The sequence below is a fragment of the Pan troglodytes genome, chromosome 10, assembly GCF_028858775.2.
Source record: "Pan troglodytes isolate AG18354 chromosome 10, NHGRI_mPanTro3-v2.0_pri, whole genome shotgun sequence".
NCBI lineage: Eukaryota > Metazoa > Chordata > Mammalia > Primates > Hominidae > Pan > Pan troglodytes.
In genome coordinates this window covers 68,969,867-68,995,726 of record NC_072408.2, presented here as the reverse complement: position 1 = coordinate 68,995,726, position 25,860 = coordinate 68,969,867, and the positions used below count along the sequence as shown (strand labels likewise).

The following is a 25,860-nucleotide window of genomic DNA, read 5'->3' as shown; positions in this document are numbered from 1 at the left end:
ATTGACCACCTTTATTATGATCATTTGTTTTCCAAATATAATTTAAGTGATGCAGAGAACTAATGCAAAGTAGAAGGCATTTTGATTACTGAAACAAACATTGATTCACATGGAATATTTTGAAGCAATGCTCTTTCTATTAATATCTAAGTTTCCATTGCATTTTTTTCTAAGATGGGAATGCACTTTAAAAAACCCAACCACTACAATCTTTCTGGAATTTAGCATATACATAAAGTAATACATAAAATCCTTCCAGTTTTAAAATATCAGATGATTAGTATTTACCGAAACAGACCAAAAAGTTATTGAGGAACATGGTACAAATTTTGTTTAATATCTAACATAAAAGTACAGACAGCTAGCTAAAAAAAATTCTCTAGATTTATATTTTATATTTAAGTGTATCACCTTGGGTATCAAACATGCTGCTAGCTATCTCTTAATGAGCACCTGAGCTGTCATTTTTAATAACAGACTGACAATTATTATCTATAGGTTGATATTTCCCTGAAAATCACTTGTGAATCTCAAGTTAATATAGTTAAGAATAGAAACTGACTATTCCACTTACTAAAATAGTATTATTTTATAATACTTGGCAGAATATTATAAAAAATAACATGAATATATATTTATAATAAAAAAATCAACATATGCCAAAATGCATAGACATTCTCAGTATGTGGCAGAACTTTACACAAAATCTAAATAATGCATCTCAGTTACTCATTGTTTAAAAAGGTCATTTGGTCCACTAAAGCCATAAGAGGAAAAAACACAGATCCAAGAATATAATATAAGAATATAATAAAACAAATATCTAGGTCACTCTAATTTTAGTTACTTCCCAATTTAAAACAAGGCATGAGAGATGAATATCATAAAAACTCAAATTATGTAATTCATCTAAGTACATGCATCATTAAGATATAATGCAAGTAATCACGTAATAGCCTATTGTAATTCATAGGTTACAGTATTGGGGAAATCCTACTTTATTTTTAAATAATAAAGTTTTTAAAAAAAATACCTCTTCCACAAAGCTGTCTTTCTTCTCTAACATTTCTCGTAATGTCTGAAGAATTTTAATGCACAGTTTTTCTTCTTTCTCCATTAGTTTCTTTGTATGATTAATCAACCTTAAAGCAAAACATGAGACCTTTAGAAAGACAGTGATTTCTCTTCAAGCTATATACAAACATCAAAGGCCACAGGGGAAAAAAATTACACAATTATTTGAGAATATGAAGTAAACCAGGTACATGTTTTCAAAAGTTTTAAGATCACACTTCAGCTTATAAATTTTGTATTACAACACATTATTTTTGTCTTACAACAAAATATCTCAGGGCTTCTCAAACTTACTCAGGTGGCATTCTTTTAGTGGGATACAATACTCTGAGAAACAATGAAATACTAATATTCTCACCCCAATATATGAACTAAAACAAATTTATTAGAGAAATATAAATATTTATATTATATTACATTTTATTATGTTATACTATATTATTTTTATATACTGTATTACATTAAGCATACAGTAGCAGTGGCTGTATACAACTCTGCAACCTTAATATAACAGACTGCTTTCCAGTTTCCATTCATAATAATATAATATTTTTCACTGCCAGGGTTTGGTAGGAACAAGCAGTTTTTGTATTAAGAGCAAAAAACAAAACAAAACAAAAGTGACATCAAGACAGTCTAACCATTTACTAGTTTGGGTATAATTTGGGCAAAAACTCCAATCAATTTTCATCAAGTGGTACACTGTGCACTGGTGCTCCGTTAGGAGAAGAGTTTCAAGATCACCATCCCCAAGAACTTAAAATCAAATAAAATGTTCATTAACAGAATTTAGCTTATATAGCTATATATATAGCCTATATAGCTCATGTTGTTAAAAAGCTGATCCTCAAAATGACCCTGTAAGATGTCTTCCTTAAATGATCCAATTTCAGTGACATAACATGAGTACTGTGGGATATAACCCTGGGGAAAAAGTGAACTTTCACTGGTTAATGGCTACCAAGTGCTTATCAGGTGTCAGGGTCAAGTGTAAGAGCTTCCCAGGGACTCCCAATTTACCCTCACACCAAGCCTATGAGACAGGTTCAGACTAATTTTGCTCATGACAGAACAGAGGCCCAGGGAGATATGGCAACTTGCCTCTGGTTACCTAAATTGTTAAGTGGTGAGACCTGCAAATGCATTCAGGTCCATCTGACCTCAGAGCGAAAATTCTTAAGAACGACTCTGTGGTGACAGGACTCAGGTCACTGATCTCCTGAGTCTCAGGGGTCTTGTGCAGAGTCCCCACACATGCTAGGCTGCACACAGCCCCCTGAATGAGCAAGTGCCACAACAGAGGCATTGGCAAATGCTGTCAACCAGACATGAAACCACTTCATTCTGCTGGGGGGAATTACCTAGGGCTGATCAGAGAAGGTTTCAGTGAAGAGACAGCATGCTACTAATGAAGATTTCACCTGGCAAGGAAGGCTCGGGAGAGAAGACATCCCTGCAAAGGGAATGGTATGAACACAGGACAGAGGCAGAAACCTGGCCGGCATGTCCAGGAAATGAGAAGCATGACAATTGCCCGCTGACACTTAAAGACCTGGAAGAGGAAAGTGTAAGAGATGTGGACTGGAATATTAACCTCAAGAGTCTGGAATGTTTTCCAGAGAAAATAGGGAACCACTGTTCTAAAGCACCTGAATGCCTCTTCCCATTGTGAGAAAGAGACCAATGATGGCAGCGGGAAAGATGAAGCAGAGGAGACGGAGCAAGGCGAGCGAGCAGTGGCAGAGGTTGGGTGAGGACGTACGAAGCAACAGAGAAGACCCACAGCAGAGACTTGTAAATGATGACATGTGGGAAGTGGAAGAGAAAGCAGGGCAGATCAGAGACCCCTGAAATGTATAGACTAGGCTAATGTGTGGATGGTGATCAGTTTTTTTAAATTTATTTAATGAGACAGGGTCTCTGTCACCCAGGCTGGAGTGCAGTGATGTGATCATAGCTCATTGCAGCCTAGACCTCCTGGGCTCAAGCTATCCTCCCACCTCAGCCTCCTGAGTAGCTGGGACCACAGGTATACGCCACCATGCCTGGCTAAATTTTTTTACTTTTTGCAGAGATAGGGTCTTGCTTTGTGGCCCAGGCTGGTTTCAAACTCAAGGGATCCCCCTGCTTCAGCCTCCCAAAGTGCTGGGATTAGAAGTGTGAGCCATCACACCCAGCTCAATGGTGACAGTTTAAAATGACACTGTTACATGGTGAAGAAGTAGCAAACACACAATGAAAGTAACACTGATGTCCTTTTAGACATGTTGAGTCTAGAAAAGGTGTTATATCCATGCGGTCAGGCCTAGCAGGCAGAAGAATTTCAAAAGTTCTCCTGGCAAGGAAAGTGAAGCCTGCCTTTCTAAAACTTCTACTATTCGATTCGTTCTTTCACGCAACAGTTTTTTTTTTAATTTTTAATTTTTGTGGATACATAGTAGGCATATACATTCACATAATAGTCTTTAAATATGTGAAAATAGTTTTGGTGGACATGATAAATTTCTTTTGATTTTGTTTTTCGCTCTCTCAGGCTAAGTATTTCCATTTTCTTTAACTCTTCCTTAGATAAACCATATTGAAAATATCAACCATAAGGTTGAATGACCACTTGCTACAGATTTATAAAAGGTATTCAAAGGCCACATAATGTTTGGTTGAGTTAGGTCGGTGACTTTCAAATATTTTTCTATGATCAAAGTAAGAAATATATTTCACAAAACAACCCAGTAAAGAAGTACCTGTGTGGGAGTGTGTGTATAAACTCACACAAATGTCACCCTCACTATGAGATGCACTCTGATAATTTGTATCTTCTCTAATTCATTTTTTAAATTAGCTGGTTGCGTCTACCTAAGTCAGTTTAAAAATCTATAAATGGATCACACCCCACGGTTTGAAAAACACTGAGATTCTCCTTCACAAGGGAGAAGTAGGTGTTGATTTGAATGGACTCTAATCAGCCGCCTTAAAGGTTAACAGTATCATTGACCTATTCTCTTCTCTTTCACTCTATGTGTTAAGTAGACCCCTGTCCTGGGGTCTATCCTCATATTCTCCTGCAGACTCATCTGAGTCAACAGATTCCAAGAATTAGATTTATTTGAGAAAGTAGGAAGCCCTACTTAGGGCTTGGCCCTAAATTTATATTCTCCAGCTAAGCTTTACCAGGATGGTATGCACAGCAATACAAGACCCCTGGCAGCCAGGCATGGTAGCTCACGCCTGTAATCCCAGCACTTTGGGAGGCCGACGTGGGCGGATCATGAGGTCAGGAGATTGAGACCATCCTGGCTAACACGGTGAAACCCTGTCTCTTAAAAAACAGAAAAAATTAGCTGGGCTTGGTGGCGGGTGCCTCTAGTCCCAGCTACTCGGGAGGCTGAGGCAGGATAATGGCGTGAACCTGGGAGGCAGAGCTTGCAGTGAGCCGAGATTGCGCCACTGCACTCCAGCCTGGGTGACAGAGCAAGACTCCGTCTCAAAAAAAAAGACCCCTGGCAAAGCTATTCATAAAGTTGGATTTTAATTTTGTAAGATATTCTTACAAAGGAAACCCTTAGTTCTTCACAGAGTTGGGGAAGTGGTAGGGTGAGCAGTAAGGCAGAAAACAGGCAATCCTGAGGCTCTGGCTGTAATATAATTGCAATAGCACAAAAATCCCTTCTAGAACTACTCATGTAAACACAACATTTTACTTCATGTGCGTGTGGGATCTGCAATGTATTCCTATTATCATATCACTTCTGCTTCTCTCCTTTCAGGTTACCTAATGGTGCCACAGGCTTGTCTCCATCTGCAGCACAGCTCAATATTTGCTTGATATCATGAGTTACTTCATAACACTTTCTCATAGACCAGTATCTCCAAGTTCTAGACCAGTGCTGTCTAACAGAACTTTCTGCAAAAATACACGTGTTCCATATTTGTGCTGCCAAATTTGGTAGCCATTAGCCACATGTGGCTACTGAGCACTTGAAATGTTGCAGATATGACTGAGGAAGTGGATTTTTATTTCATTTTAATTCATTTAAACTATAATTTAAATAACCATGTGTGGCTAGTAGCTACCATACTGGCACCCTAGTTCTCGACAAGGAGTCAGGAAACCTTTTCTCTAAAGGATCAGACAGTAAATATTTTAGGCTTTGTGGGGTACACAGTCTCTGTGGCAACTAACTGATTCTGCCACAGTGGCATGAAAGCAGCCACAGACAATCCAGAAATGAATGAGCACCACTGTATTTCAGTAAAACTTTATTTACAGAAATGAGTAGCAGGACCAATTTAGCCTGAGGGCCAGAGCTTGCCAACCCGTTCCAGGCTGTCACATCTCGGGGATATAGCTATTGTATTATGTTAATTTACTGAATTTAACAGGTTTATCGCCTAACTTTTAACCCATATTCCATACACTGACATATATTTATAGGAGATGAAGGGTATTTATCAAAGATCCTATTATCTTTGCTTTTTTTTTTCATTTAGTTCTTATGTTTAGATCTGTGATGGGTACAGGTGCAGAGTTCTCACATGCATGTATGTGCAGTGGTGAAGTCTGGGCTTTCAACGTACCCATCATCTGAATAGTGAACTGCGCTCAACACCCTATTTTTATAGTGAATTACTAGGCAATACCTCCACTTAAAATTTTCTTTCTACTGTACTGTTCTCAGCAGTCATCAGTTGTACACTCAGGGCCTCTTCACTTTAAAATCCTTACTCACAAGACTGGCAGGTGTCTGGACAAATACACTCTTCCCAATCTCCCTAAGATGCAATGAGTCTAAAGCCAAAAATACCTGATTCTGGCCATAGTATAAAAACCCCACCTATTCTTCAACATGATCCCTGTAGTCAGTTTTTCTCATCCCATACCTTGTTTTCACTCCCAAGGTCCCAGCTTAAATGGTGAAAGAAAGGAACACACTTCTTGTGTGCCCTAGTCCTTTAATCTCTGCCTCGATATATCACAGTTGATAGAAGAGGTTTCCAGATCTCTTTCGGTAATACCCTCTACCACACAGGAATTAGCTGGGATGAGTCATGGTCAAGGGGCTTGGCAAGCTCATCTCACTGACTCTCCATCCAGATACTCTTCCCAGGAAGACCAAGCACCCTCTTTCTGACTGGCCATCTAAGGTCTACATGTGACGACCTGTGGATCCCCCTCAATAACGTGCCCTCCACATAAAGACGAGTCTCTTCTTTCTGGAACTAGTTATGCTTTTTCTCACAACTGCTTATCCTTGCACATCTCCCTTGAGAATTTTTCACTTATCATTAAGATGAAGATACTCTAGGGTAAACATATCAGCTATAATAGATCTGCAATACCACAAACGCTAAGAAACATCAGTAAACGAAAGAGCGGCAGATGAGGATCATCCAGGCAGCATGGCCACGTGCGGGGTCTGAGTCTTACTAACCCTGCACCTGAAGCACACGTGGTCCTCAGCAATCTCCTCTCTGAATCAGGCTGACCTCCCAGTCTCTGGGTGTTTATGCAGATTAGATAAAATAATAGTTAAACACATATGACAATAGTAAGACCTCAATAAAAGCTAGCTCTTTTTCCTTTCTCCCTATGTTAATTAAAATAAGTGACTTTAAACAAGAATTTTTTTAAAGGTCACACCATATAATTATGGAAAGGAATTAGGACCAAAATATTATTTTGCATGATACTTTGTGCCCCATAATGACACACTTTATTTTCAGTAAATTTAGTAAAATATGATAACTTGACCTTCACCAAAATAAAATTTCAAATGAATCAATTTAATTATTCTGGCAGTATATTTTAACATGGATTTTAGACCTTTCACATACTTTGCGGACTGTCATTTTATATCAGTGAAGTATAAAGCGGAAATGTTAGAGGCCATCTCAGTTTGACGACACTAGCAGAATCTCAGATTGGATCCACTTACTTCGACATGAAAGCGCCACATCTTATTCTTGCATCGCTTCCCTCAGGGAACAGCAGTTCTGGACTGTACAATACATCAACCAACACTGAGAATTCAGCCTGCATCATTGGGCTGAACTGGTGCTCCAAGGAGGCCACTACATCCTAGGGAATGAAACACAAGAGAACCCACATGAAGGCGTAAGTCAGATTTCATCTTTCGAAGATAAGACAAGCCGAAGAATACTAATGGGAATTTTATAGATGCCCCTCTATTTCCATAGCACCAAATGTCTGTGCCATAATTATAGTCTGGTTTTATGTAAGAATATTGCCTGGGTCTCTATTTGTGTGTGTGTGTGTGTGTGTGTATGTGTGTGTGTGTGTGTGTGTGTGTGTGTGTTTTCGTTTATAAGGGACGGACAGGTAGCTATAAGACTTCTAAGGATATACACCTATAGAGGAAAAGTCAGTTAAGCCACTGTATGTGCCCTGCAGTGCCTAGGATTATAATGGAGACATGACAGGTACTCATTACATTGCAATAAATTAGGGGAATACCCAGGGAACAGCTAAAAAAAAAAAAAAAAAAAAAGATTTCCAGCCAGGTGCGGTGCCTCATGCATGTAATCCCAGCACTTTGGGAGGCCAAGGCAGGTGGATTGCATGAGGCCAGGATTTGGGGACCAGCCTGGTCAACATGGTGAAACCATGTCTCTACTAAAAATACAAAAATCAGCCAGGCATGGTGGCATGCGCGTGTGGTCCCAGCTACTCAGGAGGCTGAGGTGGGAGAATCACCTGAGCCTGGGAGGCGGAGGTTGCAGTGACGCAATATAGCGCCATTGCACTCCAGCCTGGGTGACAGAGCGAAACCCTGTCTCAAATTGAAAAAAAAAGAAATTCCCATGTGTCATTGGTCATTCAGAATGAATCATTTCATCCAATGGGGAAAGTCACTGAAATATTATTTGAAGCAATATTAGTACTATACATGGGTTCAGTGACATTCAACAGAATTTCAAATTATAATTTTTGAGAGACCCTATTGGTCACCTACCCAACAGCCTTTCTTTACCCTCTTCCTTGCTAACAGAATCTCAATGTCATTTCTGAGTCAGGCCACAACATTCTCAGGGGATGAGCCCCCTCAGCTTAGGGTCAAGATTGATTACTCTAAGCAGAGGCATGGTTATCCCATTTCCGCCTGTAGCAATCTGTCCAGGTATGATTATGTGACACAGTCCCAGTCAATGAGACATCAGGTGAAGTCAGCTGAGACAGCAGGGTACATGTGGTGTGTGGGGAGGTTCTTTCAAAACCACCTACTGCTCTCAAGGCAGCTTGAGGGTGTGAATCCAAAATCTGAGACAGCCCTCGTGTGACCCTGGGAGACCAGCATCAAGCTGAATGCCTACAGACCTTTAGTTTTAGGGGCCCAGGCCTACAATTAGCAAACTCAAGGAAAGCCACAGCTCCAGGTTTCTTGCTATGTGAAATGATATGGTCTTTATTATTTAAGTCACTTTTAGTTGAATGTTGTGTTATTTAAAGCTGAAAGCATCTTAACTGATATGTTTCTAAAATGAACTGCAGGTAATCATAATTTCCTAAACATTCTTTAATGGTTAAAGCACCCCCATTTTATTTTTAAACTACATTAGAAGAAAAAAAAACTAACTTCTTACATAAAGGAACAATTTATTCACCCATAGCTATGGCATATTTTTATTAAGCAGAACATTGCCAATTGCTTATTGTCACTCTTAGCTACAGAAGCACAGATGGGGATGTCACCCTCTTGATTTCTTATAAATTATGTTAATTCATGTTTTAACTCTTTCCCTTTCTGAAAAAGTGATCATTTCTACTTCAACCACTCTAAATAAGCTTTCTGAGAAATGTCTGAAAACAATTAAAAGAGACTAATGGGAACTAGCATAAAGGGGAAAACTAGATATTATATAAAAGTGGGGAGAGCATGTTTATCAAATATGACAATATTTAATTAAATGTCCCTGTTGTTTAGATTACCTCTTCTTTGTTTCATCTACTAAACAAATAGCACTCAGGCTGCTGTGATGTGAATTCTGTCTTTAACTCTTATTTTGGTCATGAGGCAACTATGCAACCTCCCTAAGTCATTGTTTCCCCACTTGAAAGCTTAGGATAATGATACTAACATTCACGTGAGTTTGCTGCAAGGATTAAAGGTAAGTGCATAGAACATCCTCTAACACATACAGGCCACTTATTCCATATAAATGCTAGTAATCTTTATTATTGAGCACCAGTTAGCTGTGATCATCACCCAAACTCAGTGGTTTACTTGCCTGTCTTCATCTTAATCACTCCTAACCATTTTACACACTGGTTTCTGCTCTTTGAAACACTTTCTGCTCTTGACTTCTATGACACCACACTTTATTTTCCACTATGTCCTTACTATTTCTTCATCAACTCTTGATAGCTCCTGCTCCTTTTCTCTTTGCTATCTACATTTTCTTCCGAGAAATCTCATCCAATTCTATGGTTTTAATAACATCTGTATGTTGGAACTCCCACATTTATATTTCCAGCATGGACATCTTTCTAAACCACTTCAGACTCACTTATCTAACAGCCTAGTTGACACACTCACTTAGGTATCTAAATAGGCATCTCAACTTTAAAATTCCCCAAATAGAACTCCTAATTTCAACTCAGCCTCAACTTCTTTCTCTCCCATTACTTCCTATCTTAGTAAATAACACAATCATATCAAAACCAGAGTCATCCTTGATTCTTCTTTCCATTATCCTACAACACATCGATTCATCCACCAAGTTCTATTAGTTCTACAACTAAATGCATACAAAATTAATACACTTCTTTGCATTACTATTGTTACCTCCTTAAGCCAAGCTACCATCACCTTTTGCCTGAATTAATGCAAAGCTACCTAACTAGATTCACTGCTTCCATGTCTGGATCTTATAATACACTCAGAATTCACAGTGATCTTTTAAAAAGTAAACCAGGTCAGCCCCTCCTCTGCTGAAAATCTTCAATGAGTTGTCATCACACATAGAATACAATTAAAATGCCTTAATATGTGCCTTAATCTGTTCAGGCTGCTATAACAAAATAGCTTAAACTGAGTAGCTTATGAACAACAGAAATTATTTCTCATAGTTCTGGAGGCTGCGAAGTCCAAGATCAGGCACGAGCAGATTTGCTGTCTGGTGAGGATGCACTTCCTGGTTCATAGAGGGTGCTTCTCTTGCTGTGTCCTCACATGGTAGAAGGGCTGAATGAGCTTGCACGGGCCTATTTTATAGGGACTCTAATCGCAACTCCCAGAAGACATCACCTCCTAATACTATCCCCTTGGGGGTTAGAATTTCAGCATATGAATTTGGGGTGGGGGAGGACACAAACACTCAGGGCACAGCCATAGCACCATGTAAGTCTCTACATGATTTGGCCCCTTATCTCATAATATTTTCTTCCTTTACTCACTAAACTCCTGCCCCAGTGGGTTTTCTTGGATCTTCAAACCCATCAACCTCCTGTCTAAGCACCTTTGCATTTCCTATTTCCTTCCCATAAAACTATCTGAACCTAAATCTTGGAATAGATTATTCATCTTCATTATTCATATCTCAACACAACTGTTACTCTGGCAGAGAGGAACTTCACAATTACAGGGCCACTCTCCCAGTAATTCTCCACCATGCTGTTACTCTGTTCTATTTTTTACATTGCAGTTTTAATTATCCAACAATTTATCATTTATTTAATGAGTTAGAATGCATGTCCCAGAAGAGCATAGACCCCATGGCTCTCTCTTTAGCACTTCACACAGTGGCTAGTATAGAATTTTCACTAAATAAATACTTACTTAATGGATATCAATCTATTAAAAGAAGTTTACTAAAAGAAGTTTAAGGCACACCCTCTCTGTGCTGGTTGACACTACTATATACCTCTCCTCTGAAATGTTCCACTCCCTTTGCTCTCCTGATCCTCCTCCTTTCTGACCCACTTTTTTTTCTTGCACTCTTTATGTGGCCATTCTGCTACCCTTAGCCTCTCATAGGGCGTTCTTTTTTTTTCTCCTATCACTGTATTTTCTCTTTTAGCGATACCAACCACTATCCTTGCTCCAACTATTATCTTCAAATATAGACTTAACTTCCAATATACTCAGTAGCCTGCTACCCTAGTTCACTGTATTTTCCATTGCCCTCCTATTGCATTCTCTTCTCCTCTGCTCTTAAAATAAACAGTCTTAATGATACTACCTAGTCTCTAATCATCAGGGCCTCTTAAACTCCTCTCATGCCCTGTCTCTACTTCCACCTAAGAGCCCCAGGTCTGGTGACCCTGCCTTCATTATTATCTGCAACACCTATTTCTTCATTTCATCCATATCACCACCTGGCTTAGACCTTAAGTAACTTCTCACTAGTCCCTCTTCCTCTAGTCTCTTTTAGATAACCCTATCCTACAAATCAAGAACCACTTATAATGGCATTTTCCCCCAAATTTTTAATGTCTCATACCATTTAGGTTTCTCATACTCTCTGAATCTAACTTGTCCTTCTAATCCTGTATAACACTCATCTACATGTGACCTCTCATAATATTTATTTCAGTTAATGTCTTGGCCATTTTGTAGAAAAAAAACTTCTTCAAACTATACCCCAATTCAACTCCATGCAATATTCTACTAATTATGTGAATGGGAAGATGTCTATTATGGGCTGAATTAGAACTCCCCCAAATTTCGTATGTTGAAGGCCTAACTCACAGTACCTCAGAATGTGACTGTCTTTAGAGCTAGGGCTTTCAAAAGTGTAATTAAGATAAAATGAGTTCATATGAGCGGGCCCTAATCCAACATAACTGGTATCCTTATAAGAAGAAGGGATTAGGACACAGACATGTGCAAACACAGAGGAAAGAGCCTATGAGGACACAGCAGGAAGTCCACCATGTGCAAGCCCAGGAGAGAAGCCTCAGGAGAAAGCATACCTGCTGATACCTTGATCTTGGACTTCTAGCCTCCAAAACTATGAGAAAATAAATTTCTGTTGTTTAAGCCACCAAGTCTGTGACATTCTGCAACAGCAGCCCTGGCAAACTAATACAATTTCCAGGCCTAAATCAGGAGTGAGATACTATACAAGTAATTTGGGAGCAAGGTGCTTGGATCATTCTTACCAAAGGATTAGAAGGGAATACTGAAACATAAGTTGAAGCAAGATTATGAAAATTTAGTTGATTTACCAGTGTTATCATTGCTATTATGATCATTATTTTGATATTAAGACCCACTATTCACTACTATACTATCAAAACAGAGTTATTAATAATATACACTCATTAAAAAATAACTCACGACATATGGAAGCTATATGTTTAAAAAGAGCAGTGGTAGTAGAGAGTTGTAAAGCAAGGCCTGGTCCCCAAATAGAACTTTATATTTTTAACCATATTTTATTTATGTGACTACATATTTTTTAAAAATATAATTTAGAAAATATTAATGCTATTTCATGCTTTCATGTACCTGTAACTTTTCAATAATATTTCTGTAATCCCAAGCAGGCCCTCCAAGAGCTTCCTTAAAGCGTGGCCCAGAGCGAGCTGATAGTCTCCAACCCATTGCTGCTCTCTGCACCATATTTGAATGGCTCTTCATGAAAAGAGTATTAACTTGGCTGTCCAAATCCACTGGAATGGCAATTCCACGATTTTTTGCTGAAAAAGAAAGATTTAAAATATTTCCCTCTTAATTTGACTAAAGTTTCTTACATATTATCCATACAATCTTATAAACATAAAAGAAAAAATATTAAATCTTTAAACTCTGCCATTAACTTGTTTTATATAACTGTAAAAGCTTCTAACCTGAATGTATTTCAATTCTTAAGACCAATTAGTAAAGTGGGTTCATGAAACATTCAAGAACTTATTTGATTTCTTAATGATTCATGCTTGAAATGTACTTTATACAGCATCAATACAGAAAAACACTGTATAACAACCAGCATATTTGTACCTTCCCAGATGCCAACATAAATAAGAAAGCAGACATAAAACACGCGATATAATTATTCCACTCCATTCATTAATTTAAGTAGTGTTTGTGTGCACACAAAATTGTATGTGATGAAACATCTGAGAATAGAAATAACAAGTTGAAGAGTGTAAAACATCTGCATTGGAAGAGGGCACTCTTCCTGAGATCTGCTCTCTTCCCAAGATCTGCTGAAATTTATATTTTAACAAGTTTACATCACAATAATACTGAAAATTGAGAATGCTTGTCACAAAGAAAGCAGTAATGTTGAAGCATTTTTGCAAGGCAAAATGAAGATGGGATTAGTCCATCAGCGAAAGAAGAGAAGAAACTGCCCCACAAGAGATTAGAGTTAGAAAAGGTCTTCCCAGGTGTGCAGTCAACCAAAACAAAGTGCAGCAGGGATATGGGGCAACTCATTAAAGAATAACAGCTGAACAATGAGAACACTTGGACACAAGAAGGGGAACATCACACACCAGGGCCTGTTGAGGGGTGGGGGAAGGGGGGGAGGGATAGCATTAGGAGATATACCTAATGTAAATGACAAGTTAATGGGTGCAGCACACCAACATGGCACATGTATACATATGTAACAAACCTGCACGTTGTGCACATGTACCCTAGAACTTAAAGTATAATTTAAAAAAAAAGAAATAACACAAAACATGAAGAAAAACTTGTATAGCAAAAAAAAAAAAAAAAGACAAAGGCAAGATACAAAGGATATATTTTTCTATATTTTATCCAAATTAAATCAATGACAACGGATTAAAAAAAATAATAACAGCTGAAGAGCTGGGAAGCTAAGGCCCTCCTCCCTCTGATTAGCATAGACATAGCAGTTGGCAGAAGCAGTTTTTACCTGGAGGACAAAGTCAGAGAAATGAAGAAATGTTCTCTCAAGAAAGTAGAATACCTGACTGGACAGAATGCCAAATGCAGGTGTTAGAACTTGATAGAGAAGCAAAATGGAGCTTGAAGTAATGGCAGAGACCATCAAGTAAGAGGTAAAACGTGGGCTGGGTGTGTTGGCTCACGCCTGTAATCCCAGCACTTTGGGAGGCCGAGGCAGGCGGATCACAAGGTCAGGAGATCCAGACCATCCTGGCCAACATGGTGAAACCCCATCTCTACTAAAAATACGAAAACTAGCTGGGTGTGGTGGTGCGTGCCTGTAATCCCAGCTACTCAGGAAGCTGAGGCAGGAGAATCGCTTGAACCCAGTAGGCGGAGGTTGCACACCACTGCACTGCAGCCTGGTGAGAGAACTAGACTCCATCTAAAAAAAAAAAAAGATAGAATGTGGGGAGAGAGAAGAGGCAGCCCCAGCAGAGAGAGGAAATACATTAAATTCTCCAACTCCTGCGCAAAGCCCTCCTTACTTAACACTTACTGGTGTTCCCAGTCTGCCTCTGCTATACACACACATGCACATATGCATGCACGCACACAAACACGAACACAGCCTAAAGGAAAGCCTGAGTATCATTTGGTCAGCTTTTGGCCTCTCATACAGAATTCCAGGTCAGCCCTGTCATTTATACAAGAATTCTAGGAAGGAAACAGGCCTTTAAAACTGCAGTGGAAACCTATGCCAGTCATTACGGACTTTCCTAATTACGAACACACCACCAAGGATCACAAGGAAAACCAATACCATTAAGAATAACCAATCCTAGTGAAAACAGGGATGACTCAAGGAAAAGCAAGAAATATTTAAATAATCCTAATTACTGTCCTCAGAGAATTTGAGTATATACTGCATCCAAAAAATCAGAAAATCAGAAAGAAGAATGACATCTTAGAAATTAAAATGTCCTTGCATACATAAACATGTCAAAAATTGGCTGAAAAATAACTGATAGAAACACAATTGGTAATCTGGAAAGGAAGTCAAGGAATCTTCTAAAAATTAAGCATAAAAGATCAAAAAGCAGAATAAAACAGAGAGACTGTGAAATAAAGAGGGTAAACCCAGGAATTTAAATATCTAACAAATATAAGTTCCAGAAAGAAATAGCAGATACAATGTGAGAGAAGAAATTATTAAGAAAACAATATAAGACAACTTCCTTGAGCTTAAGACACATGTACATCTCCAAATTGAAAAGGTCCACAATATGTTAAACAGGATTAAGTAAGCATATTGGCCGTATTCTGGTAGAATTTTAGAATGCTGTTTTGGGTTGAACTGCATCCCCAAAAAGTATATGTTGAAGTATTAATCATCACTCTCCCTGAATGTGACCTTATTTGGAAATAGGGTCTTTGCAGATGTAATCAAGTTAAGTTGAGGTCATACTGAATCATGGTAGGCCCCAATCCAATTCAACTGGTGTCCTTATAAGAAGGGAAGGAGAGACACAGAGAAATACCTGAGGGACACACACGATGTGAAGATGGAGGCAGAGAATGGATTTATGCAGCTGCAAGCCAAAGAATGCCAAAGATTGTCGGCAAACCTCAGAAGCTAAGAGAAAGGCATGGAACGAATTCTTCCCTGGAGCCTTCAGAGAGAGCATGGTGCTGATGAACCCTTGATTCCAGACTCCTAGTTTCCAAATTGTGAGACAGTAAAATTTCTGTTGTTTTAAACTACACAGTTATGCTAATTTATGGCCAGCCGTAGAAAAATATACAAATGTCAATAGTATGGAGAAAATATCAAGTACTTCCAGAGAGAAAAGATGATTCCTAAAAAGAGTCTGACTAGCATCAGACTTATCATCATCAGCATTGAATGCTAAAAGATCCAATACCTTTATAGATGAAAAATTTTGAAACAAGGACTTTATGTCCATCTAAACTAAAAATCAAATGTAATTCCCAAACAAAAACATTTCAAAATACGTAAAGGCTCAGAAATTCTTCAATGAACCCCCTATGAAAAAATTACTCTAAAAAAAGAGCAAATAATTTTTACATGTCCACATGGATATGAGAAACTATGGCAACTAAGTATGAATCTGAAGAAGAAAATTAAGTTAGAAACAAATGAAAAAAGATCCATGAGCTATTTCCATGGTTAGGAAATTCTCTTCTACTTGGAAAAGTTTTAATATCATAGTGCTACATTTTTTGTCCTAAATGGTTATAGCAGAACTATAAAGATCATATTTAAAGTTATAATGATAGTCCCCAGAAGGCTTACTTTAAATGAATGAAAATAGGAAGGAAGGGATAAAAAAATTGGATGAATAGATAGATGATAGATAGATAGATAGATAGATAGATAGATAGATAGATAGATAGATAGACAGATAGATAGATAGATAATCTGGCTTGCTTCATATAATGAAAGGAAAGCAAATAGTAGATAATATTACCAGCTGGTGAAAATTCTCTGAAGCTTAAAGACACTCAAAAACTTGTTTGAAAATAGACAATTTGCTGGATGCAATGGTAGCCTCAGCTATTCAGGAGGCTGAGTCAGGTGGATCACTTGAGTCCAGGAGTTTCAGGTTGTAGTGCACTGTGATGCGAATAGCCACTGCATCTAGCCTGGGCAACACAGCAAAACCCTGTCTCTAAAAAGGAAAGAAAAGAAGAGAGGAGAGGAGAGTATAGAGGAGAGGAGAGGAGAGGAGAGGGGAGGGGAGGAGAGGAGAGGGGAGGGGAGGAGAGGAGAGGGGAGGGGAGGAGAGGAGAGGGGAGGGGAGGGGAGGGGATGGGGGGAGAGGGGAGGGGAGGGGAGAAGCAGAGGTGAAGAAGAGGAGAAGGAAAGGAGGAGAGGAAAGGAGAAGGAGAGGAGATGGAGAGGAGAAGGAGAGGAAAGGAGAAGGAGAGGAGATGGAGAGGAGAAGGTGAGGAAAGGAGAAGGAGAGGAGGAGAGGGAGAGGAGGAGAGGAAAGGAGAAGGAGAGGAAAGAGGAGAGGGGAGAGGAGAGGGAGAGGGAGATGAGAGGGAGAGGAGGAGAGGAGAGGAGAGGAGAAGAAGGAGGAGGAAAGAGGAGAGGTGAGAGGAGAAGGAGAGGAGAGGAGAAGGGAGGAGAGGAGAGGGAGAGGGAAAAGAAGAGTGAGAGGAGAGGGAGAGGAGAAGGAGAAGGGGAAGAGGAAAGAGAAGGAGAGGAGAGGCAGAGGGAGAGGAGAAGGAAAGGAGAAGAGAAGGAGAAGGAGAGGTAAGAGGAGAAGGAGAGGAAAGAGGGGAGGAGGAGAGGAGAGGAGGAGGAAGGAGAGGAGGAGGAGGAGGAAGAGGAGGAGGAGAGGAAAGAGGAGAGGAGAAGGATAAGGAGAAGAGGAAAGGAGAGGAAAAGGAAAGGAAAAAGAAAGGAAGAAAGAAAATAGATAATTTTCACTAGCCACACCAAAAACATGTACTAATGTAGACAAAAACTCACGCTGAAGTTTTATAGAAATAATAACAGCTATAAGGCAACCTTAAACAATCAATTTCACCACTGCTTAAATTTCCTTAGTAAATGTTTTCCTAATATTCATGATACGCTTCCCTTTCCCAAAGCATGCAATATCTCTGTTTATGTCTTTCACACACAGCAGTGCAACTGCACTTCTGTCTCATCTGAAGGACAGACGGCCTCAACTCTGCCAAACAGCACATAGTTTTATAAATACTTAATCCTGCACCATGATCAAATCCTGGCAAGATTTTCATCCTTTTCTGGCTGCTTCACACATAAACTGGGTTTGCTCTAAACTTTCAAAAATCAAACAGAAGACAATACCGCTTCTATGTTATTTTCTAAGCAACGAAAATAAAATGTTTCTCAAAACATGTTACAAACAAGTTTCCACTGACATTTAAACAAATTGGGGAGGAGATTGGGATTTATCTGCCCTTTAGGAATCAGGTACATTAGGTGAAATTGACCATCAAATAAGTGTTGTTGCTATGACTATGACTTACACAAAGAAGTGCTCAATGAATATTTTTCTAATGACACCAGTGAAAATTTAGTTCAATGGCAGCACCTCTGTTATTAACAATGCAGCCTTTTTATTAGTGACTTCAGGGAAATCTCATCCACCTCCAGAATCTCTTGTAAGCTGCTGATGGAACACATTCTTCTATAGCTAGCACCGTGGACAAACCAGGATAGGGAGACTCCACGATCCCAAACTCTGTTGAAAGGTTTTTTTGTTTCCCTCAAACCATCCCATTTCGATTGATATTATCTAGTCTCCTGTCTTCACATGAATTGTATAATGAAAATTAGCAAGGTAAAATATACTACTTTCCACGACTGTAGGTAAACTTTGAACAGAGCTAAATGACAATTTTTAGGCAATAATAGAAAATTAACTATGCAATTGAGAAAAAGATTTTTTGAGTCAAAATAAGTCTGCTTTGTAGACAAAGTTTTTTCAAACAATTGTAAAAACACAAATATTTCTAAAGATATGGTCAGAAATAAATTCGCTGCACTGTCCAAATAGTATAAATACTAATCCAAAACCAAAATTAACAATGCTAATTTAGCTGTCCATTGTTTAAAAATTAAAGCAGAAAAAAACAAAAAAGAAAATTATGTCTAAAAAATGAAAATATTAATTTATCATTTCACTTACAAGGACATTAATAAATAGAACAATATTTTTCAAATGCAATCAAAAACACAATCCAAAGTTAGCTTACTTTTACTAAGCTAGAAAAATTCTGGTATATATATATATATAGATATATATATATATATATATATATATAAAATATATATATAAAATGTCAAAATGTGAACTGGAATGTATTCTTGGGATTAGCAGTTATTCTCTGCCCCATCTGTCTCTCAATAAGGAAGAGCTAATAAATTTACTACAGTTAGCCATTCTTCTGGCCTATAGCATTAACTCCAACTATGTACTTTAATACAAAGGGTCACTTTAAAGTTTAAAATATTTTTTAAAATACTTGTTCCTAGTTCACTTCTAAGTTGGAATGCAATTGAGATACACCTTGTTAAGGATACACTGTCAGCAAGTAAGTACATGGATCCCTTAAAAAACTAATAAGAGAGAGGATGGGTTGTTATCAATGCATTTATCTTTTGTAGAGCTCTGCCTAGAGATAACAGTTCTCTAAAATAGGCTATCTTTATTCACAATTTTTTTTATTTTTAGGCAACTGTCTAATTAGGCTTATAAATCTCGGAAGTTCTCTGGATATGACAAGTCTTTGCAGTGATTTTAAGATGTAATCAAAATCTATTTCTAATTATTATTATTAAATATTGCTTATTATATAAAAAAATTTTAATTAGATGGAATTACTGATGGTATCTGCCAGACCAAAATCTCTGAGAATACAAACAATGCAGTGATAGGTGCCATGGAGAAAAATGCTTAGCTAGATAAACTGACAGGTAGGGGGGAAAGGCAACAGAAAGTGTAAGCATTAATTAGAAAACCTGGTTGGTTGTCAAGTTCTACTGCACAGCCCAGGTGGAGCACAGGAAAGTGGAATGGCAGGGACAGAGAATGGCACATTTCCTGTATCATGTCAAAGGACCCAGAATAAATCTGTACTGAAGCACCAGTATACATAAACAGGAAGAACATCAAATATATTAAATTCATCTTTCCTGTTTGGCACTCAAATTATACTGAGTGAATCCTCAATTAATCCTTACATTGAATAATGCACGTAATTTTTATGGGTTATTGAAGAACTAGTATTGGCACACTTGACTAGTCATCTGGAAAAAATAAAGTTGGTTCCACACCTTATACCTCACAACTAAATGTATCCCAGATAGCTCACAATTTTAAACAGCAACTCCCAAAACCCAAAGAGACAAACCAAAACTATGAAAATTCTCCATGAGAATTCAAAAAACATCTTAGGCTGATAAGGGCTATTCCGAAGATGAAAGAAAACCTTAAAAGCCTAAAAGAAAATTTAAAAATATTGCATGCCAAAAAATAAATAAAAGTTCAAATGACAAATGGCAAGAAAAAAAATACAGTGGGCACGGTGGTTCATACCTGTAATCCCAACAATTAGGGAGGTCAAGGCGGGTGGATTGATTGAGCCCAGAAATTTGAGACCACCCTGGTTAACATGGTAAAAACTCTTTATACAAAAAAATACAAAAATTAGCCGGGTGTGGCGGCACGTGCCTATAGTCCCAGCTACTCGGGAGACTGAGATGGGAGGATTACTTGAACCCAGGGGAGTCGGGGCTGTAGCCAGCCATGATCATGCCACTGCACTCCACCCTGGGCGACAGAGCAAGACTCTGTCTCAAAAAAAAAAAAAAAAATCAGAAAAGAAAAAAAAAGAAAAAAATTGTTACTTATAGGCAAAGAGATCATTTTCTTAAAAATGGTTGCACAAATTATTAAGAAAAAAACCTATTAGGAGAAATAAGGAAAGCACAAGAAGTGACAGTTCACAGAAAAGGAAATAACAATCATTTAATGTTTTTTTCCTCACTCATAAAAAAGAGAAACACACATTAAAACTATAAAAATATTTTTACTTACAAGGTTGGCAAAAATCTAACGCACTGAAGAAGAAAGACATTCTCCTACATTGCTGGTGGAGTGTAAATTGAACAATCTCTACAGAGGGCAGCATCCGTCAGAAGTGAAATAACCCAAAAAGTCTACTCCTAGGTATTTACCTTATTCACATGTGCAAAATGATTGAAAACAACATAAATATCCAATAGTGAGGTTAAATCTATTTTAATAGTCATGAAATGGGACGTTATGCAGCCAAAGAGAAGAATGAGATACTCATTTATTTGTATTCATTTATTTTATTCATGTGATAAATATACATTGAGTACCTACTGTGCTATAGACAAGGTCAGGCTCTAGAATTTTATAACAGGTAGGGTACTTAGTTTTATTCTGCTTTGTTATTTCTGTACATGTTATATCTACCCCTAATATACTGGAAATTAATCGAGGGTAGAAAACATGGTTTGACATATTGCATTTCCCCCAAAATTAGAATAATGCATTTCAGATAATGAGGAATCATTATAAATCAGTTGAGTTAATAAATATGTGAAAAATTGTATGATATTGTCCTATTTTATAACTTACTCAGATTTAATTTTTTTAGTAATAATTGAGTTTTTAAAAACTGTGATCACAGGGATATATCATGTCAAGCTCCTTCTAAAATCAACCACAACACCTTAGATAGATTAAAATAGATAAAATGTTTATTTAATAGAGACTGAATTTCTCTTCTGAAAGAGTTAATATTTTCTACATGTACAATTTTTTGGGACAAGTTGGCTTGTAAATTGATGTTTATTATTCAAAACATTTGTAAAAGATATTTTATGGAATTTCCACTTGGAAAATAGATTATGTTGCCAACAAAGTACCCAGCATTAATTCCCCCAAATCATTTGAAGATTATGAAACACATGGAGTAAAATTCTTTTTTAAGAGCAATAATATGGAAGTAATTCTTGGATACTTTTTCTCAAAGTCCTATACTTCTACCATGTGCTATTTTACTTTAAATAAACGAATAAACTGAGGAACAGCAATTGACCAAGTGCATTAAAAAAATTCGCATAGCCTTAATGGCCTGAACGTTTCTCAAATCTCTGTGAACACCATGGTGTACATTTACTGCAGAGCTCTCCATCCTTACTTGCTCCCACCATCACCCTTAATTTAGCTCATTGAGGGCAGAGGATGATAAAGATGTTTATACCTTACATTCCAGTTAGGCCCCCTGCATGTAATGACTTTGCTTGGGAATTTGCATTTATGATCACTTAAAAGCTTGTATCTTCTTATCAATTTCAAGTCCTACATCTTAGAAGACAGTGTAACAATGGAGGTAAATATCAGTAATTTCTACATATAAAAAGACATTCAAAAGCACTTTAGCCTTTAAAAGTTTAAAACATTTTATCAGAAAAATCTAACATGATATACATGGTAAATTCACAATTGATCGTGGCTTCAGTTTTAAAAACTTCTGAAGTTTTATCAGAAAAATTCGACATGACATAGTAAACTCACAGAGGATCATAGCCTCAAAACATTAATGGCAATAGATAAAGTTACAGCAAACTTCTGGAGCAATCAAGGGAAAGGAGGAAAAGCAATAGATGATAGGAAGTATTCTTTTTCTATAAAGAACTTTCCCAAAACCCTTATAACTCAGTTCACTAGCTCCTCACCTTCTTTTTACTTTATTTGAAAACTCTATATATTTGTCTCATGTATAGCTTAAATTACCACCTTGATCCATAATGCATACGGTATAAAACAGGTAACACATCTGCTTAAACTGATTTGTGATAGCAGAGCAGAGATTTGTGATAGGAGAGGTTAATGCTGCTAGCACGTCAGTGCAGAAGGGATTCAGATCCTGGCTCAGGCCCTGCCTACCTGTGTGACCTTCAGAAAGCTGCCAAACCCTGATAACATCATTTCCCCATCTATAAAATGGAGCTAAGAATTATGTCCACATCATAGATTTCACTAGATTTTCCAACACTCAGTAAATGCTTGCTGCTCTCAGCAAAGCAAACACTGACTTAGAGAGTGCTTTTGCTGATTTTTACTACCTTTTGTATTCCATGTACAACTAAGAAAAAGAATGAAGTATTTTTGATGCTAGATGAGTTGAGCTACTGTACTTGACAGCAATTTACAAATCATAAAATGTTATATAAATATGACTATAATTGATCTTTACATTGACAGCAATGTGTTTATCAACTTGGAAATGCACTGAAAATCTGCCTTATAAACAAAGTACTCTCTTGACTTTGTTGCATTTTAAATATGCATATCCCTTGTTCTGTTTAATATTAAAAATTCTTGCATACTTGAATTCTGCTAAACTTTAGTGCCTCTGTGTGTTTTTAAAGAATTGCTGAAACACAAAAATAATTTTGCACCTGAGTTGTAAAATGTCAGACAGATCCCCACCCAACAAAGTTTTATGGAAGGCCATTGTTTTGATCTAGCCTCCTGCACTAGGCCCCAGCAGACCAGGCCAGAATGAAGTCATTCATGCTAAGTGCCACATAATCAAGCAGAACTCTGAAATGGGCCTTATCCAAGAAAACAGGAGATTCATGGCATTCCATTAAAAGGGGCCTAGTTTGGCATGATGTTTTTTAACCCTTTAAGGAAGGGAACTTTGAAAAGGCCAATTTGCTTCTTGTTCCTTGTTTCTACTTTCTTCAGCCCTTTTCTGTCTAAAAAGCAACTGAGGTGCTGCTTGATTCTAGAATGGAATCGTTAAGTAGACTGAAGCCAGTTGACTAGGGTATTTAGCTGTTGGCTAAATTTTCGTGGGGTTGGATCCCACCAATCTAGGAAGGAGTTAGCTCAATTAAAGTGATTGATTTGCACTCAGTTGATGTACGATAAGATCTTGCAGTCCTTATTTTTGGTTACAGAAATTAAGTATGGTTTCCTTACTTGGGGCTTTGAAGGTTCTTGGTCTGACTTAACCTAAATTTCTAGTTTCATGTTGAAAGTATTGGCGAGAGTAGTAGAAACAGGGTTGACATGGTAATAGTGGCAAATAAAAGGCAATTAGATCTTTAAATAAAATTTGTTGTAATTTTGTCTTTTGACTCCAGTAAGCCAAATGTCCATAGTTCTAGTTTATATGTTAGGACTTTCTAAGACAGGACTTTTGGGGCAACATGATAAAGCATAAAATTCGTACTCAAAAGAAACTTGGATTTCATTTATTTATTTATTTATTTATTTATTTATTTTAGAAACAGGGTCTGGCTCTGTCACCCAGGCTGGAGTGTAGTGGTGCGAACATAGCTCACCGAAGCTGTGAACTCCTGGGCAGAAAAGATCTCCCACTTAAGCTCCTAAGTAGCTAGGACTACAGGTGTGCACCACCATGCCCAGCTAATTTTGTTTTTGGCCTCCCAAAGTGCTGGGATTGTAGGCATGAGCTATCGTGCCTGGCTGAAACTTGGCTTTCAAACCCGACTCAAATACTTATTAATTGGACAAGTTACTTAACCTTTCTAAGCCTAACTTTCACTCTGTGAAACTCCTAGCCTATGGATTATTGTCAGTCAACAAACACTTATTAATCTGCTTAGTCAAGAACAAACACTTTCAGGCTCCAGTGGTGAAGAAAGGAAAGTTCCTCTTTTTATCATTTACATGCTAAAGGGGGGTGGGGCAGACAACAAAGAAGCAATAAATAAACAAACAAGCTGCTTTCAAATAGTGACAAGAGCTAAGAGGAAAATGAAATGGTCTAAGATAATAAGGAGCAGGAAGAAGCTGAGACACCGCATGGGGGGTGTTCTGGAATACTTCACTGAGCCCTTATATTTTGAACTGAGATCTGACTGATGGAGGAAACCAGCAAGTGACATTCTCCAGGAAGAGGATCCAAACAGAGGGAATGGCATATGCAAATGTCCTCAGGTGAGGAAATGCCTGAAGCAGATGAGACTCCGAAAGAAGGTCAGTGTGGATGGAGCAGAGTTGGAGGAGATGGAGGGTGATGGGAAAAGGTCAGACTAGACCAGCTCAGATGAGGAAGGGCTTTTGTAAGTGCAGTGGGGAGTTGTCAGTGGGTGAGTGACATGCTCAGGTTTACATGTTAAGATCCTCTAACAACTGTGCAGGCAATGGATTGCAGTGGCACATTTAGTAAGGACACTCTTCTGTCATCCATGTCCGATGATGGTAGATTTGGACAAGGGTGACACAAGAGAAAGAAAAAGAGAGATTCTGGAAATGGGTCTGACAGAATTTGCTGCTGTGTTTAATGAGAGTAAACAAAAGGGAAGAATCCACTGTGACCCCTAAGGTTTTAAAAGAGTACTAACTGCAAAAGAGTTACTTTTTCAAGTAGCACAGAAACCTGCCTCTTGCAGCTGCCATATATGAGTTATAATTCTGTCTTTGGGAACCTGTTAAAAAAAAAAACAGCCCATTCTAACCTTCAAAAGTTTAAAAATAATTATTGTGTTCCTCCTCAGATTTCTTTTCTTTGTCTAAATATTTCAAATGTTTTCAATTACTAAAGTGAGGTGATTTTAGATCCCTTGACGACTGAGGGTTCACTTCTGAATGTGTTCCACTTTGGTTCTCTGTTTCTATGACCAGCGTCCAAAAACAACCAAAAAGCATACAGTCTAATCATCATTAAGCAGAATCTGCTTTTCACCTTCATCCTAGGTAACAACTTTCTATTAATTTCTTTTTGACAGCTGCTTTATAGTTGCCCATCAAAATCTAATATGGGAGACAAGAATAGTACTTGTGATGATGTAAGTTAGAATGAAATGAGACCGTATCAGGCTGTTCTTGTGTTGCTAAAAAGAAATACCTGGCGCTGGATAATTGATAAAGAAAAGAGTTTTAACTGACTCGTCGTTCTGCGGGCCATACAAGCATGGCCTTTGCACCTATCCAGCTTCTGGTGAGGCCTCAGGAAGCTTCCACTCGTGGTGGAAGGCACAGGGAGAGCAGACGGGGTCACATGGCGAGGGCAGGAGCAAGGAGTCGGGGCAAGTCCCAAACTTTTAAACAACCAGATCTCACGGGAACTCACCAAGCAAGAACTCACTTATCACCAAGGGGATGGTGCTAAACCATTCATGACAGATCTGTCCCCATGATCCAGTCACCTCCAACCAGACCCCACCTCCAACATCGGAATCCCATTTCCACATGAGATTTGGAGGGGACAAACATCTAAACCATATCACAGACTCTAAGAAAGGCATACGTGGACGAATGGGGTGAGTTCAGATTTGGATGTAGGAGCCAAGGGTGGCTATGGAGGAATTTGAGCAGAAAAAAAGTTGAGTAATGGGAAAGATGCTGAGGAGTGGCAATGGTGGAAACTCGAGAAAGCTAGTGTGAGCCAT

The 25,860-nt window shown here is 38.2% G+C and overlaps 1 protein-coding gene across 14 annotated transcripts in view; it reads right to left on the bottom strand.

Moving 5' to 3' along the window:
* Positions 1-25,860, bottom strand: part of ITPR2 (inositol 1,4,5-trisphosphate receptor type 2) — a 499,386-nt gene that overhangs the window by 212,435 nt on the left and 261,091 nt on the right. For all 14 annotated transcript variants that reach the window (XR_010148345.1, XM_063786880.1, XM_016923764.4 and 11 more), the window contains 3 exons: positions 12,543-12,733; positions 7,008-7,150; positions 1,034-1,142 (listed from right to left, as the gene is read on the bottom strand). Coding sequence is in view for 13 of the 14 variants with exons in the window: in XM_063786880.1 (XP_063642950.1) it covers positions 1,034-1,142; positions 7,008-7,150; positions 12,543-12,733 (443 nt within the window). In the remaining variant the exon portion in view is untranslated. The remainder of the gene's footprint in view (positions 1-1,033; positions 1,143-7,007; positions 7,151-12,542; positions 12,734-25,860) is intronic.